This window comes from Zingiber officinale, chromosome 3B, assembly GCF_018446385.1.
Source record: "Zingiber officinale cultivar Zhangliang chromosome 3B, Zo_v1.1, whole genome shotgun sequence".
NCBI classification, from domain to species: Eukaryota; Viridiplantae; Streptophyta; class Magnoliopsida; order Zingiberales; family Zingiberaceae; genus Zingiber; species Zingiber officinale.
The window spans coordinates 72,736,129-72,751,497 of NC_055991.1; the positions used below are offsets into that span (position 1 = coordinate 72,736,129).

Here is a 15,369-nt window from a genome sequence, read left to right on the forward strand (position 1 = left end):
TTAAAAGCGTTGTCGTTTTAAAGAAAAAAAATAAAAATAAATATTTAAAAATCATTATTTTTATATTTACGAAACTATTATTTTTCTTTTACCATGTCTAGATTCGAATTTTACATATAATCAACTCAGTTAATGATTTCAAACTCATAAAAATAATAGAAATCTGACGTTGAAGTAATATTAATAATTAATTACATGAAAAGCTAGTAAATATCAAAATTTACACTAATTTTGTTTCAAAGTATATAGCGATATTCACATATAAAACAAAAGAGCACAAAAAATCTGTTTTGAACAGCTACAATCTGTTTAGCCAACAATCTGTTTACTGAATACTTAATACTTAATATTGAAGTAGCCAACAATTTGTGGACCTACAATTCTGGGTGGACAGAAATCTAACTCATGGGCTCAATAAATACTCATTCTAGGTTTATGAATAGCAGTTGTGCCAAGATTGAAAATGATTTTTGTTACCATTATAGCAACAGTACAATCAGAAATAACAAATACAACGAAACAAAGACTATTTCTTAAATGACTCAAAACATTCTTCTTTACTGCATCACTACAAGGTACCAAAAGACATTACAATCTTACAGAATTTTGATACCATTCGGAACTTGTTCGGTAATTCAAATGATAGATCAAAGCATTTGCATGAACAAGCAAAATTTATGGACAGCAAAACATACAAAATCAGTAATGAGAAGCCAAAATCATTTTCAGTGACCAACATCACAACACTATTTCCTAAAAGCAGCCAATACTTAATTTATAATATGAAAGTGCAATTTTACAACTTTGAACAAAACAAAGCAAGAAAATGATCAAGAAAATTTAAATAAGAAAAAGAAAACATAAACATAAAATAGACTATGTACAACTTTTACCTAAATATTATTATTAGTGAGAGCCTCCAACGGTGATGCAAGAATTCTGATGAAGTGTGACCCTCTTTTGAGGAGGCTAACGAACACTGTAAGATACAAATTTCACATTCAAAGCAGGATTGTGCAGCCTGATGTCACAATCTGGGGCAAATGCAGTTACCATCTCCTTGATTATTAAATTAAAATTTCCATGTTCCTTAATCAGGTCTGAAGGTTTGAACGTTGCCAAAAGCAAGTCATCTTGTTTGGTAAGTGTCATCTGCATAGATAGATACACAGGCATCGGCAGCACCAATAGCAAGGAGTACTCTGTACGGGTGGAAAGTGAGACAGCTAACAGAACCTATTCTCTGAGCCATGAAAGTAGGGTAATATCTGATGATGCTTAGCTGCTCTCCTTTTAGACTGAAAGCCTTCACAATTTGCTTAGCAGAACCACTTGCAATAATTAGAGCATGCCGATGAATTGCCAAGGCAGCAAGGGAACCCCTATGTGCATCAATGGTAAGATATGGTTCAGATTGGTTTCTAACATCCAGGAACTGTATATCCCCTGCTAGCGATGCACTGACAATCTGTTTACTGAATACTTAATACTTAATATTGAAGTAGCCAAAACAATCATCATGACTTTCTACCAAAAGAAACAAAATTTACACTAATCTTAATGAAGATTTTCAGATCCTTGATGTAAAATAGTTTTCAAATTGCATGCAGCTATCTGACTGCTTTATTAAACTGATCTCATGCAGCTTGTTCTTTGCTCTCCCAAGTTTTCAACTTTTTAGTTATACAATTTACAGCGAAGATACAAATTTACTGGACTTTTCAATTTTCTTTTTCTCAGGTAATAAAATCAACTTTTTAAACACCAGCCACAAGTTGATCTTAACTGGAACAGTTTACGAAGTTATATTCCATAGTGAAAACATGCTTTACAAGCATCAAACTCATAATTCCTAATTCATGTGGATTGATGTACTTGGTTATAAACAATATAAGATGACACTTAATTTGGAGCAAATTTGGAGAACTTGGCTCATCCAAACTCCAAAAGGTTGAAGATCTGACACAACAACAAATGATCTTAATCCAAATAGCTTGTGGCTTTAACAATAAACTACCCATGTAAATAATACTAACCTTAGATGCTTATCTTATTCTTACAAGATGTACCCATGAATCCAAGATACAACTCACACGTACTCCTAAGGTAACAACCGCTTCACATTGGCTTCATATTTTCATTAAATTCATTTGTTCAAACACATAGCTGATAAACTACAAATAGATATTAGAATTGCAAATGTAATACAAGGCCATTAGCTCAAACCATTTGACTTAAAAAACTACTGACAACTATTATAACAATGTGATAAATCTAACCATAACCTTACTCATGAATCCCAGATGCAACTCACACGTACTCCTAAGGTAACAACCGCTTCACATTGGCTTCATATTTTCATTAAATTCATTTGTTCAAACACGTAGCTGATAATCTACAAATAGATATTAGAATTGCAAATGTAATACAAGGCCATTAGCTCAAACCATTTGACTTAAAAAACTACTGACAACTATTATAACAATGTGATAAATCTAACCATAACCTTACTCATGAATCCCAGATGCAACTCACACGTACTCCTAAGGTAACAACCGCTTCACATTTGCTTCATATTTTCATTAAACTCATTTGTTCAAACTCAATGTGATAAATCTAACCATAATGGAAGAACCAATATTCTCCAACCTTACTACTGCAGATGTCTAGTTGGTCAATACACGTTATCTACATAACTACCTATACATGCATTTTGATTCATCAAATTACATGTAGTTCAAAATAGCTCTTTTGACCTTTTATTATTTCTACATCTTTAAAAAATTAAATTTGCAAGATGGTTTTGTAAGCACAATGCAAAGCTGACACTTTTTTTTATTAAAAAACAATTATAGAAAAAGTGCTTTGATTGTATATGTTTTGGTAAATTCCATAGAAATAAAGCACATATATGTCTATGCTATTTGTATCCATAAATAAGACTCAATATTTTATGTAGTGAAACTAAACGCAGTAAGTAATCAAAATATGGGCACAAACATTGTTTGTTACCCTTTCAAAGTGACTAAAACATAGAAAATTTTGTAGTAATCATTGAAATCGATAGATCTAAGGATTCATGTGGGATCTGCATATGAAACTACAATCATCTCAGTAAATATTCCAATTTTTTTTAGTCAATAACTAGCTCTCTCAATAACAACAACAACAAGCTAAGGCACGATCCCTCGAGGACTCCTATATAGATAGATAGTGCAAAGAATGGATGAAAGACACATACACAATAGGAATACGACTGTAAATAAATTCTACACACATGACCTAGAAAAATAAATTGCTCTTTTATGAAAGGACTATCAGAGGAAAAATGGACTAAATATGCGATAACAGAAGACAAGGTTAGAGAATTCGTAGTCAATAATTAGACAAAAAAAACAAAAACAAAAAAGAGGAATAGAGAGCACTATCGAATCTAGAAAGGATCTCAAACAACAACTACCTGACTCCAGCATCTCCCACGATGCCAATGGCCATACCAGCTGAAAGTCCTGCAAGACCACAAGCCAAGCCAGAAGACAGATGGGCATACCCATCAAAAAGGTAGTACGACTTGGCCTTGGGGTTGATCCCGGTGCTTATGATCACCGCAATGATGAGACCGTAAATCCCCAGGACTCCGGCCATGACAACGGGAACTATCGACTTCATCACGAGCTCCGGCCGCATCACACCCATGGACGCCACCCCGACGCCGCTCTTCGCCGTGCCGTACGCCGCCCCCATGCCTGCAAAAGAATGAAAAACATTTCAAGAAACGAACCTTTTGATTCGAACGGAATAGGAGTCTGAGATAAAGGTCGCCGAAATTGGGGGAAATTACAGGAGAAGACGAGGGCTGCGGCCGCGCCGAGGAATCCAAAGAAAGGGGCAGTTTCGTCGCCGCTGAAGCTAGACATCGTGGCAGAGGAGTCTCGACGAAACCCTAGTTCCTGCGGAGGAGGAAGAAGAGGCAGGCGTGCAAAGGTCAGATCCGAAGAAAAAATGTGATCGAGATTTTATTTCGTTGCCACAAACAAAGATAATAGCCCTAAAATCCAGCCAAAAAAGCTCGAAAAAAATGTTCCCTTTGATGAGGAACAGCGCGAAGGGGAGTTGAGAAAAGCGAAGACGCGAGGAATTGGACATAAAGCAAATTATACCGTTGCACAAGCCTATGCTGGATTCCTCGGTGTTGATGCTGTAGAGGATGCCCTCATATCTGATCTTGCTCTTGGATGGAGAAGGCTGCGCGAGATGAGGAGTACTTGGGAGAAGGGTTCGGGAAAATGATCGGAAGATAGAAGTTGGGAGAAGGGTTTGAGTTTTCTACTCCTTGCCTAGATCCAACGGTTTGTATTAATCAAGATTTAGATCCAACGGTTTGTATTAATCAAGAATTAGATGAGATTTTAAACATAGACAACACTTTTTAAAAAGCGTTGTCGTAGACACTAAAAATCAGTCTAATAGACAACGCTTTTTACAAAGCGTTGTCTTTGACCCGTAAAAATCACTAATAGACAACGGTTTTTAGAAAAGTGTTGTCTATTAATAAGAAAATAATGAAATAGACAACGCTTTTCACTAAAAGCGTTGTTAAAACAAAATAGACAACGCTTTTTATAAAAAGCGTTGTCGTTTAAGTGTTGTAGAATCCAAATTTTCTTGTAGTGAATGGTTAGATTGGATCAACCATGGGAGAGAAGTGGTCAAGCTTGACTTGACTTGAGAGGAAGATGAAGAGTAAAGTTTGACTTGACCATTTGTCACCTCATTGGCGAGTTGGCAAGAAGTGGACTAATGATGATGCTCTACATCATCATGGTTGCTTAAGTGAGATGCCACCTCATGGGAGTTACCAAGAGTTGTGACTCTTGGCATCCCATGGAGGTTACAATCTCTATTAAAGTGGCCGACCACTTTAGATGAGGGAGTTAGTGCATTTTGTGTGCTTGGGTGAGTAACTCCTTCTTCTTCCTCAAGCTCTTCTCTTCTCTCCCTCTCCTCCACCATTACTGATCTTCTAAGTTTGATAGCACATCCTTAGATATTCTCTCCATCGAGTTGTTCGTGTGGATACACATAGAGGGGTATCCACTTTGATACTCTCGAGATCTGGTGACGAACCTTGGACGAGCGGGATTGCGAAGGGCTTCGCATCAAGGGTAACTCTTCTCCTTTGTAGATCTAGTGTAGACCTATGTTAGAAAACTCATACTCGAAATTTTATGAAATTTTATTCTTCGCACGGATCTGGTGGCGGGGGTTTCGGGGTTTTCACAATGCAAAAAATGGTTTTTGCGGTCCGAAAAATCCAACATGATGGTCACACTAGGTCATTGGGCCTTAGAGCCTACACTGATTAGCACTAGTGCTAGTGGAAGATTGTTAGTTAGAGCCCTAAAGCCAATTATATGATGATTGTTGTATGGACTCGATGTATCATATTCCTATATATTTATAAAGGTATTTCTTTATGATTGTTATACTTGCTTGTATTGGTTCCAAAAAACTAAGTGTAATAGTGTCCTTGAGTAGAAGGTTCTTATCTATATCAATCGATTGGTTGAATCGATAGTGAGATGATATAGACAACACTACTCTTAATCATTCCTAGTCAAGTATTAACATTCAGGGACAATGTTAATGCGCTGAGACTAGCATGTAGGTCAACTCGATGACTTGAACTCACAAGTCATGAATATAGAGATATCAAGTTGGCACATGGGTACGCATTGGAGAATGTATACTGAATGACCCACCATGAGAAAGTATCATGGATTGTTATATAAGTGTCATATACTTTCTCATGTGACTATTAGTATGACTATGAGTCCTTGGACATGAGGTCACCATGCTTCCCTACATAAGGAGTTGCATAAATTGGCTTCGTCAAACGTCACCCGTAACTGGGTGGACTATAAAGGCAATTACTGGGTATATAATAAATTATGCGGAGGGATGTGAGTGATGTAGATGGGATCTATCTCTCCTATATGACGGGAGTGATATCATGATTCTTGATAGAGTGAGACCACTAAGTGCATGGCCATGCCCAAATGAGTCAATATGAGATATTGAGCTCATTTGATTAGAGTGAGTCTACTTGGAGTTCAAGATATAAATTGATTAGAGGATGACACAGTCTATGACTCATTTTCCTCAATTTAGATGTCAAGGATAGAAGGACATTGTCACATATTGTGAGAGTCACAATTAGTAGTCACAAAGGTGATGTTGGATCTCAACATTCTTGTAACTTGGGTAGTAATGATGTTTTGTTAGATACCGCTCATTACTTATGCTTCTAAATGGGTTTAGGAGCATTACCAAAGTTACAAGAACCTATTGGGTCACACACAAAGGGCAATTAGATGGAGAATAGGTTCATATAATGACCCAAGAGGATTAGGTTCATATGATGAACCAAATTAGATTAAGAGTAATCCAAATTAGACTAATTGAATTGGACTCAATTTGATTCATGTATTGAATGAGTCTAATTTAGATTATGACTCATTGAATCAATTTAATTTAATGAATAGAGATTCATTAAATCAAATTGACTTATATCAATGGTTAGATTTGATCAACTATGGGAGATAAATGGGTCAAGTTTGACTTGACTTGAGAGGGAAGATGAATGGTCAAGTTTGACTTGACCAAATGCCAACTCATGAGTAACTTGGCATGGGCCGGCCAATGATGGTGTTCCACATCATCAAGGCTACATCAAGTGTATGCCACCTCATGAGGGAGACCAAGAGCCATGACTCTTGGTATTCCATGGAGGTATTAAACCTCATTGAAGTGGCCGACCACTATAGTGATGGAATGAATTGATTTTTCATTCAAGGTATCATATTCTTCTTCCTCTCTTGTTCTTCTCAACCTCTCCTCCATTGCCATGACTCCTTTGGGGTGCTAGCACACTCTAAGGTGTCTTCTCTATTTTCTTGTCCGTGTGGATACGTATAGAGGAGTGTACGCTTGATACTCTTGAGATTCGGCAACCTTTTAGACGAGTGGAATAAGTGAAGGACTTCGCAACAAGGGTAACGCTTCTTGTTCATGTAGATCTAAGGTAGATCTAGGTTAGAAACATGTAGATCATTTATTTTATATATCTTTGCACGGATCCGTGACAAGACTTCGAGGTTTCCGCAACACAAAAAGTGATTTTTGCGGCTCGAAAGTCCCAACAACCCTTAGCAATGATTTTGACATCTTGGGAATACAACTTTTCATATTATCTGCCCATACTATTTTCTTATTGGTAACATGTCTACCTATGACGTCCAGCGTGTACCCGTCTCCCTGCATACATCTCCTTACTATTCCATCCAACGGTTCTCCTTTAATCCCGCTTTTCTCGTACTCTTAATCGAACGTTTCTACTTGAATTACTCTTTTCGATGCCCTGACCCAACTTTTAAAGGGAAAATAGAGAAAATACCTAATCACTTCGTCTTCTTCCTCGCGTCTATGTTTTGCTTACTCTCTGTTCTCCATTACTTATTCTCATTTCTCTTATCTTTTTCTATTGACAATGTCAACCTCTTATGAATGGTACTCCTAATGTGTTTATGAGTATTCTTAAGCAAAAGCCTACGAGCTTCAGTGGAATTATGACTTCCCTACATATGCGGTCACTCCTAAGAGTAGGGATCATCCTCATCTTCCTCCTCTTGCAATCATGGCGATCTTTTGGGAACAGGTCCTATGCGGTTTTAGGTTTCTCATTCACCATTTCTTTTCTAACATTAGTGTATATTTTAAACTTCCCCTAAATCAACTCATTCCTCAATCGTTTTCAATCATGGTTGGTTTTGTTATCATTTCTCGTTTACTAGACTTTCCCTTGTCAGCTCGACTCTTTCACCATTTCTTTATTCCCTGCCGAGTGGAAGAGGGTATTTTTAAATTTCAATCTCACCCTAAAACTCCCTTATTCTATAGAATTCCTCCTCAAGGGGAATGGAGGAGTAAATTTTTCTTTATGCGTCTCCCCTCTCCACCTCCATATCCCATAGGTTGGCGTCTAGAGCTTCTTTCTATTCCTGCATTGGGCAATGTCTCGGAAGACCCTACTCTCCGTTCTGCATTGGGGAAGTTGAAGGGCCCAAAGTTTAATTTACCTGCTTTAATCGACGAAGGCTTATTATTTATTTTTGGTCTTAGCCCAACAGAAGCGGCCTTGGATGTTCCCTTTGGTAAGATTATCTTTTCTACTCATGTTTGGAACTTATTTTTCGTGTTATGGTTAACGCAAATCCTTCCTTTCTCTCCAGCTGATGTTATTCTCCCTTCCCTCATGTACAAGAACACTCGACTGTCGAGGGAAGTTATAACTACGATGGGTGAGGAACTATTGAGAGATCGTTCTCCTCCTTCTACTCTTGGTTTGCTATCCCTTCCGAACAACTTCAGGAATCCTCCCACTCCTTAGAGTCAGAGGGTCCTTTTGTAATGAAATGTCGGCCACCTTGCACTTCAAATCCTTATCTTATCTCGCACACCATAGCCACTTTTGAACAAATTCTCATTGTTCTTGCTGACATCTCATACTCTAAAGCTAAAGAACTTGCTCCTACTATACATGCTTGTTCTAATTTTGCATTACTTATGATGAGACCAGGACTCCTCATTCCTACCACTCCTATAATTCCCCCAGATGTCCCTATATCAGAGGAAGCACCTATTGCTCCTGAGGCCACACAGTCCCTTCTCCCAGCTCTACCTTCCTCTTCTACTCACTCGGCCCCGGGCTAAAAGAACTCCTTGTAGGAGGTTCATTACTTCTGGACCTGTCACAGTACCCACTGAGCAAGATCCTCCTCTAGCTAGCCTCCCATCTCCCAATCCTTCTCTACCAACCTCTGACCATCTTCCCTCTCCTTCCTCACCGTTTACCAATTCTCCTCATCCTTCCTCACCATTTACAAGTTCTCCTCGTCCTTCTCTTTTATTCCAACAAGGCCATAGTCTACCATCTTTGCTTGGCCAAGCTCCCCCTCTTACTTCATCTGGATTGTTACAACTAAAAGGGCATTAGCTGAGTCTTGGTTGCAATCTCACGAGCTCCTAAGGAGAAGCACCTACATTGAGCGCGCCGACAACCATACTCGTCAAGCCACTGCAGTAAGTTTTAAATTCAACTTCCTTGTTTGATACTTGCAAAATGTAATCTTGCTGCCATTTCCCCTAGATATATGCTTTGAGTCTACACTTGGGCAAAGTGATCTGGAGAGGACCAATCAATCATCAAAGAACAAGGTAGTAGAATTACATGTTGCATCCAATCTCCTCAATAATGAACTTCTTGAGCTACAGGATAGGGTGAAGTCACAAGCTGAGTTTACTGGCAATTTAGAGAAGACTCTACAAGACACTCGCCGGATGTTACAATCTAAAGAGGAGGAAAGAAAGAACTTGGAACTACAACTAGAGGGGCTTAATTCCATACTTAGTGTGGAAAGAGCTTTAAAAGATAAATCCCCCTCAGAGGTCACTCTCCAAACTTCTCTACTGAACCAGCCGGAATAGTCACAGGGTTCAGGCTCTTATGATTTAGCTCCCGAGCTGGCTTCTAAGGACTTTACCTTGCTCCAGTAACAAGAAACATTACGAGCACAAGATCTACAAATGAGCTCGCTCCTAAAAGAGCTAGAGGATATTAAGGTGGAGAAGACCACTCTACAAGAGGAAAGAGATAATCTGCAATCTGAATTGCAAGCATTTAAAGTGGGTGAGGAAGAGCGATGGCACACCAAGCACAAGGCTTATTTAAAGTCTCCTAAATTTGGTGAGGAGTATGCCAGACGAATTATAGGAACTCTCAATCACTCAGTGAAAGGGGTGATACAACAGCTGAAGGAAGGGAAGTATCTATCTAAAGTTCCTCCCTCATTCATAGACCGTCAGAGACTTAACCGAGAACTCCCCCAAGACCTTTTGAAAGAGTTTGAGTAAATTTGGGATTTTATGTTGGCATTCAATGACAATTTGCAACTGATGCATGTCTTTTACTGTTTAGAAAATGTTATTGAGAATTCATACTTACTTGTCCTTCCTTGTATGATTTGTTTATCTTTAGAACCACCCGAGTGTTTGTATAAATGACCTTTTCCAAGATGTTGACCATATGTAGGGAAATCCTCTGAGAAGATTATAACCAAAGGAAGTAGGTCCCTCAGATATGATGTACTTCTAGCCCACCATAGGAACTCACTGGATTCATATTCTCGAGCGAGATTAATTACGACATATGCGCTTCTTTGGAGTTTCCTGACTATATAGAAGTTCTGCCGGGTGTGTTCGCCCGAGCGAAATTAAATATATGCTGGATAAACGTTCCATCGGGCATTCCCGACTGTATAGAAAACTGGTCGGATGTGTTCACCCGAGCAAAATTAAATATATGCTATATAGATGTTACTTCGGGCTTTCCCACTTGTATAGAAGATTGGTCGGGTATGTTCGCCTGAGCGAAATTAAATATGTGCTGGATAAATGTTCCATTAAGCTTTCCTGACTGTATAAAAACAGGTTGGATTTGCTTGCCTGAGCGAATTTAAATATATGCTATATATGTTAGTTAGAGCCCTAGAGCCAATCATTTCATGATTGTTGTATGGACTTGTTGTATCATATTCTTATATAAATAAAGGCATTTGTTTTGGTTATTATACTTACTTGAATTGGTGTCAAATAACTAAGTATAATAGCATCCTTGAGTAGAAGGTTCTTACCTATATCAATCGATTGCTTGAATCGATAGTGAGATGATATAGGGAACACTATTCTTAATCATTCCTAGTCGAGTATTAGCATTCAGGAACAATGTTAATGCGACGAGACTAGCATGTAGTTCAACTCGATGACTTGATCTCACAAGTCATGGATATGGAGATATCAAGTTGACACATGGGTATGCATTAGAGAATGTATACTGAATGACCTGCCATGAGAAAGTATCATGGATCGTTATATGAGTGTCATATACTTTCTCATGTGGCTATTAGTATGACTATTAGTCCTTAGACCTGAAGTCACCATGGTTCCCTACATAAGGAGTTATGTACTTTGGTTTCGTCAAACATCACCCGTAACTGGGTGGACTATAAAGGCGATTACTGGGTATGTAACGAATTATGCAGAGGAATGTGAGTGATGTAGATGGGATCTATCCCTCCTATATGACGGGAGCGACATCGATATTCTTGATAGAGTGAGACCACGAAGTGCATGGCCATGCCCAAATCAGTCAATATGAGATATTGAGCTCATTTGTTTGAGTGAGTCTACTTGGAGTTCAAGATTTAGATTGATTAGAGGATAACACAGTCTATGCCTCACATTGATCAATCTAGATGTCAAGGATAGAAGGACACTTGTCATATTTTGTGAGGAGTCACAATTAGTAGTCACAAGGTGATGTTGGATCTCAACATTCTTATAACTTGGGTGGTAATGATGTGTTGCTAGATACCGCTCATTACTTATGCTTCTAAATTGGTTTAGGAGCATTGCCAACGTTATAAGAACCTATAGGGTCACACACAAAGGACAATTAGATGGAGATTAGGTTCATATGATGAACCAAGAGGATTAGATTCATGTGATGAATCAAATTGGATTAAGAGTAATCCTAATTGAACTAATTGAGTTGGACTCCATTTGATTCATGTGTTCAATGAGTCTAATTTAGATTATGACTCATTGAATCAATTTAATTAAATGAATTAGATCCATTATATTAAATTGGTTTGAATCAAATGGTTGGAATTGATCAACCATGGGAGTTATAATGTCAAGTTTGACTTGACTTGAGAGGAAGAGGAAGAGTCAAGTTTGACTTGACTATATGCCACCTCATTTGTGAGTTGGCATTAAGTGGCCTAATGATGATATGTCACATCATCATGTTTAGCACATGTATGTGCCACCTCATGGAGGTTACAAATCTCCTCTTTAATGGCCACATTAAATGAGAATGGAGGTTACAACTCCAATAGTGGCCGGCCACTTATGGTGAGGACTGGAATTCATTTTTCATTCAAGGCATTCATTCCTCCTTCTTCCTCTCTTCTTGCTCTCCCTCTCCTCCTCCTTGGCCGAACCATCTAAGGTGCTAGCACACCTTTGTTTGGTCTTCTCCACCTAGTTTGTTCGTGTGGATACTTCTAGAGGATCGTACACTTGACGATCTCGAGATCCGGCGAACCGTTGGACGAGCGGGATTGCGAAAGGCATCACATCGAGGGTAAATTCCTTCTCCTTGTAGATCTAGTTTAGAACTAGCATAAGAAACTCATACTCGTAATGTTTTTCGAAAATTTTACACCGCACGGATCTGGTGGCATGGGAATCGGGATTTCTACAACGCGAAAAAGCGGTTTTTGCGGCCCGAAATTCCCAACAGTGGTATCAGAGCCACGTGTGAAGTCTTGTATGAGTTTAATTTGTATTTTTTAGAAAAAATATCAGTTCTGTAACTTTCTATAATTTTATGGTTTTTATGGTTTTTATGGGTATTTTTCTTCTAGAAGCGAAACACAAGTGTTTCAACACTTGTAGGCTTCGACTACCGAGAAGATTTTTCCGAAACGGCAAGGTTTCGCCCCAAAACATTTTGGGACAGCGGGCTAAGGCACTGTAGGATCGCTAAGGAACACTCGCGATGGTTATATCGCGGGTAGGGTACTGCCCCGGGCCCCGCAAGGGGATTCGTTCCGTGATTGCGCCCGAAAACCCGCTAAACGGAACCGCCGGGAATTTTACTCATAAAAATTGTAAAAATTGTAGTAAAAATTACAGAAAATTATAGAAAATACCTAATTTAGAATTATGTATTATTTTGTGATATTCATGGTCCAAAAGACCCAAATTGGATTTGAAAAATTGTGTTGTAATTCATATTACGGCCTGCGCGCCGTCATTTGTGTTGCGTGTGCTGTATACTTGTTACGCGACCTGCGCGTCGTACCTCTCTTTTTATTCTTGTTGTAAATTAGTTTAGACTCGAATGTAACTCGAGTTTCAAAATTTTAATGTACAAAATTGAAGCGGTGGAAGGTCCACTCGTGACGGAGTTACAAGGAGGGCGCGAGCAACACAAGGTGGTCAAAGGGAGGAGCTTGAGAAGCTGTTGACCCTAGGTTGACCATCCGATCTTCTCATTGGCTTGAGAAGATCGTAGTAGGGCCATGACTAATCACAAATAATTTAATTAATTGCTTGTGTGTGTATATATGATGCATGCTAGTATAGTAATTAATTAGCGCCTTAACGATTAGATTAGATCTAAATTGTGTACAAGATGCACCCTATCGATTAGATTAGATCTCAATCGCGTCAACTCAAATGTCTACCATACCGTGATACCTATCACTACCTCGATCACATGTGTTGTTGAATCTGGCAAAACAGAGCAACATATATTATCTTGGTAGGGTACAGAGGGACAATCTTGGTCCCACCTATCAACGCATGGGTGAGTACAACTCAATTAGGTTGAGTATAACTAGTTAAATCAAGTTTAACTATAGGAATTTATCCAATAGTCAGAAGATAGGACAAAATCACATTTATATTAACTCTTGGGCGTATTAGCCAAAGCTAACTCGAGTTTTAATATAAATGTGGATCTTGATCCTAAAAACAAGAGTTGCATAGAGATGTAATTGGTAATTAGTTACCTACCGATCGTACTAAGTCTTGGGCGATTTAGCCAAAGCTAACTCAGGGCATAGTATGATGTGGATCTTGTCCCACATGAATTATAGAATTCAGTGGGAGCATCATTTAGTTAAAGGCCTAATTAAATGATTAAAAGAATATGATATTTATTTTCTACATTTTTCTGTTGTAGATAACCATGACGTCAAACACGAACACCTTCTCTCTGTGTTCTATCCTTGACAAGGACAAGCTCAACGGAGCAAATTTCCTGGACTGGTACAGGAATCTGAGAATAGTTCTCACCCAAGAACGTAAACTGTACATTCTAGAGTAGCCCATTCCGGAGGCTCCTCCTGCCAATGCCACGCGAGCAGACAAAGATGCTTACAAGAAGCATCAAGATGACGCATTAGATGTATCATGTCTAATGCTCGCGACCATGAACTCTGAGCTTCAGAAGCAACATGAGTTAATGGGTGCTTATGATATGGTTGAACATTTTCGTCAATTATATCAAGGACAAGCGCAGCACGAGAGATTTGAGATCTCAAGGGCACTATTTCAGTGCAAGATGTCAGATGGGGCTCCCGTAAGCCCATATGTACTCAAAATGTTTGGGTACATAGAAAACCTACGAGAGCCCCATCTGACATCTTGCACTGAAATAGTGCCCATGAGATCTCAAATCTCTCGTGCCGCGCTTGTCCTTGATATAGTTGACGAAAATGTTCAACCATATCATAAGCACCCATTAACTCATGTTGCTTCTGAAGCTCAAAGTTCATGGTCGTGAGCATCAAGGGTTTGCCATGCAGAACTCCAAGAAGGGATTTCTGCCGATGTCACATGGCGTGACTCTTTCGAAGACTCAAAGTCCCTCTTCTAGAGAGGAGAGAGACCGCATGGATCAGATCCCTTATGCCTCAGCCATAGGATCTATCTTGTACACCATGCTATGTACTCGTCCTGATGTCTCGTATGCTTTGAGCATGACGAGCAGATACCAGTCAGATCCAGGTGAAAGTCACTGGATAGCGATCAAGAATATTCTTAAGTACTTGAGAAGGACTAAAAAATATTTCTTGATATATGGAGGCGATGATGAGCTAGCTGTAAAGGGTTACAGTGATGCCAGCTTCTAGACTGACCAGGATGATTATCGATCGCAGTCAGGATTCGTGTTTTGCATAAATGGTGGTGCTGTGAGCTGGAAGAGTTCGAAGCAAGACACAGTAGCTGATACTACGACAGAGGCCGAGTATATTGCTGCATCAGAAGCAACAAAAGAGGCAGTTTGGATCCGCAAGTTCATCACTGAACTTGGGGTGGTTCCTAGCATCGTTGACCCTATTGAGCTCTATTGTTACAACAATGGAGCAATTGTGCAGGCTAAGGAACCTCGCTCACACCAGCAGACCAAACACATACTACGGCGCTTCCATCTCATTCGAGAGATTATCGATAGAGGAGATGTGAAGATTTGCAAAGTACCCAAAGAGGCTAACATCGCAGATCCCTTGACCAAGGCTTTGGCACAGAGAAAGCATGAAGGTCACACTAGGTCATTAGGCCTTAGAGCCTACACTAATTGGCACTAGTGCTAGTGGGAGATTGTTAGTTAGAGGTCTAGAGCCAATCATTTGATGATTGTTGTATGGACTCATTGTATCATATTCTTGTATATAA

General features: G+C 39.1%; 1 protein-coding gene across 5 annotated transcripts; it reads right to left on the reverse strand.

The window, feature by feature from the left end:
* Nucleotides 1–749: 749 nt before the first annotated feature.
* On the reverse strand, nucleotides 750–4,008 carry LOC122056547 (V-type proton ATPase 16 kDa proteolipid subunit-like). 5 transcript variants are annotated; one of them, XM_042618546.1, is made up of 3 exons: nucleotides 3,842–4,007; nucleotides 3,461–3,746; nucleotides 750–1,382 (listed from the first exon to the last, which is right to left on the reverse strand). In XM_042618546.1, exons 1-3 carry the CDS (start codon nucleotides 3,915–3,917, stop codon nucleotides 1,130–1,132), a joined length of 615 nt encoding a protein of 204 aa, XP_042474480.1. In that variant the 5' UTR covers nucleotides 3,918–4,007; the 3' UTR covers nucleotides 750–1,129. The 5 variants fall into 5 exon arrangements, with proteins under 5 accessions (XP_042474480.1, XP_042474479.1, XP_042474482.1 ...); XM_042618545.1 differs by having other exon boundaries at nucleotides 750–1,475; XM_042618548.1 differs by having other exon boundaries at nucleotides 1,329–1,468; nucleotides 3,842–4,008.
* Nucleotides 4,009–15,369: the final 11,361 nt, after the last annotated feature.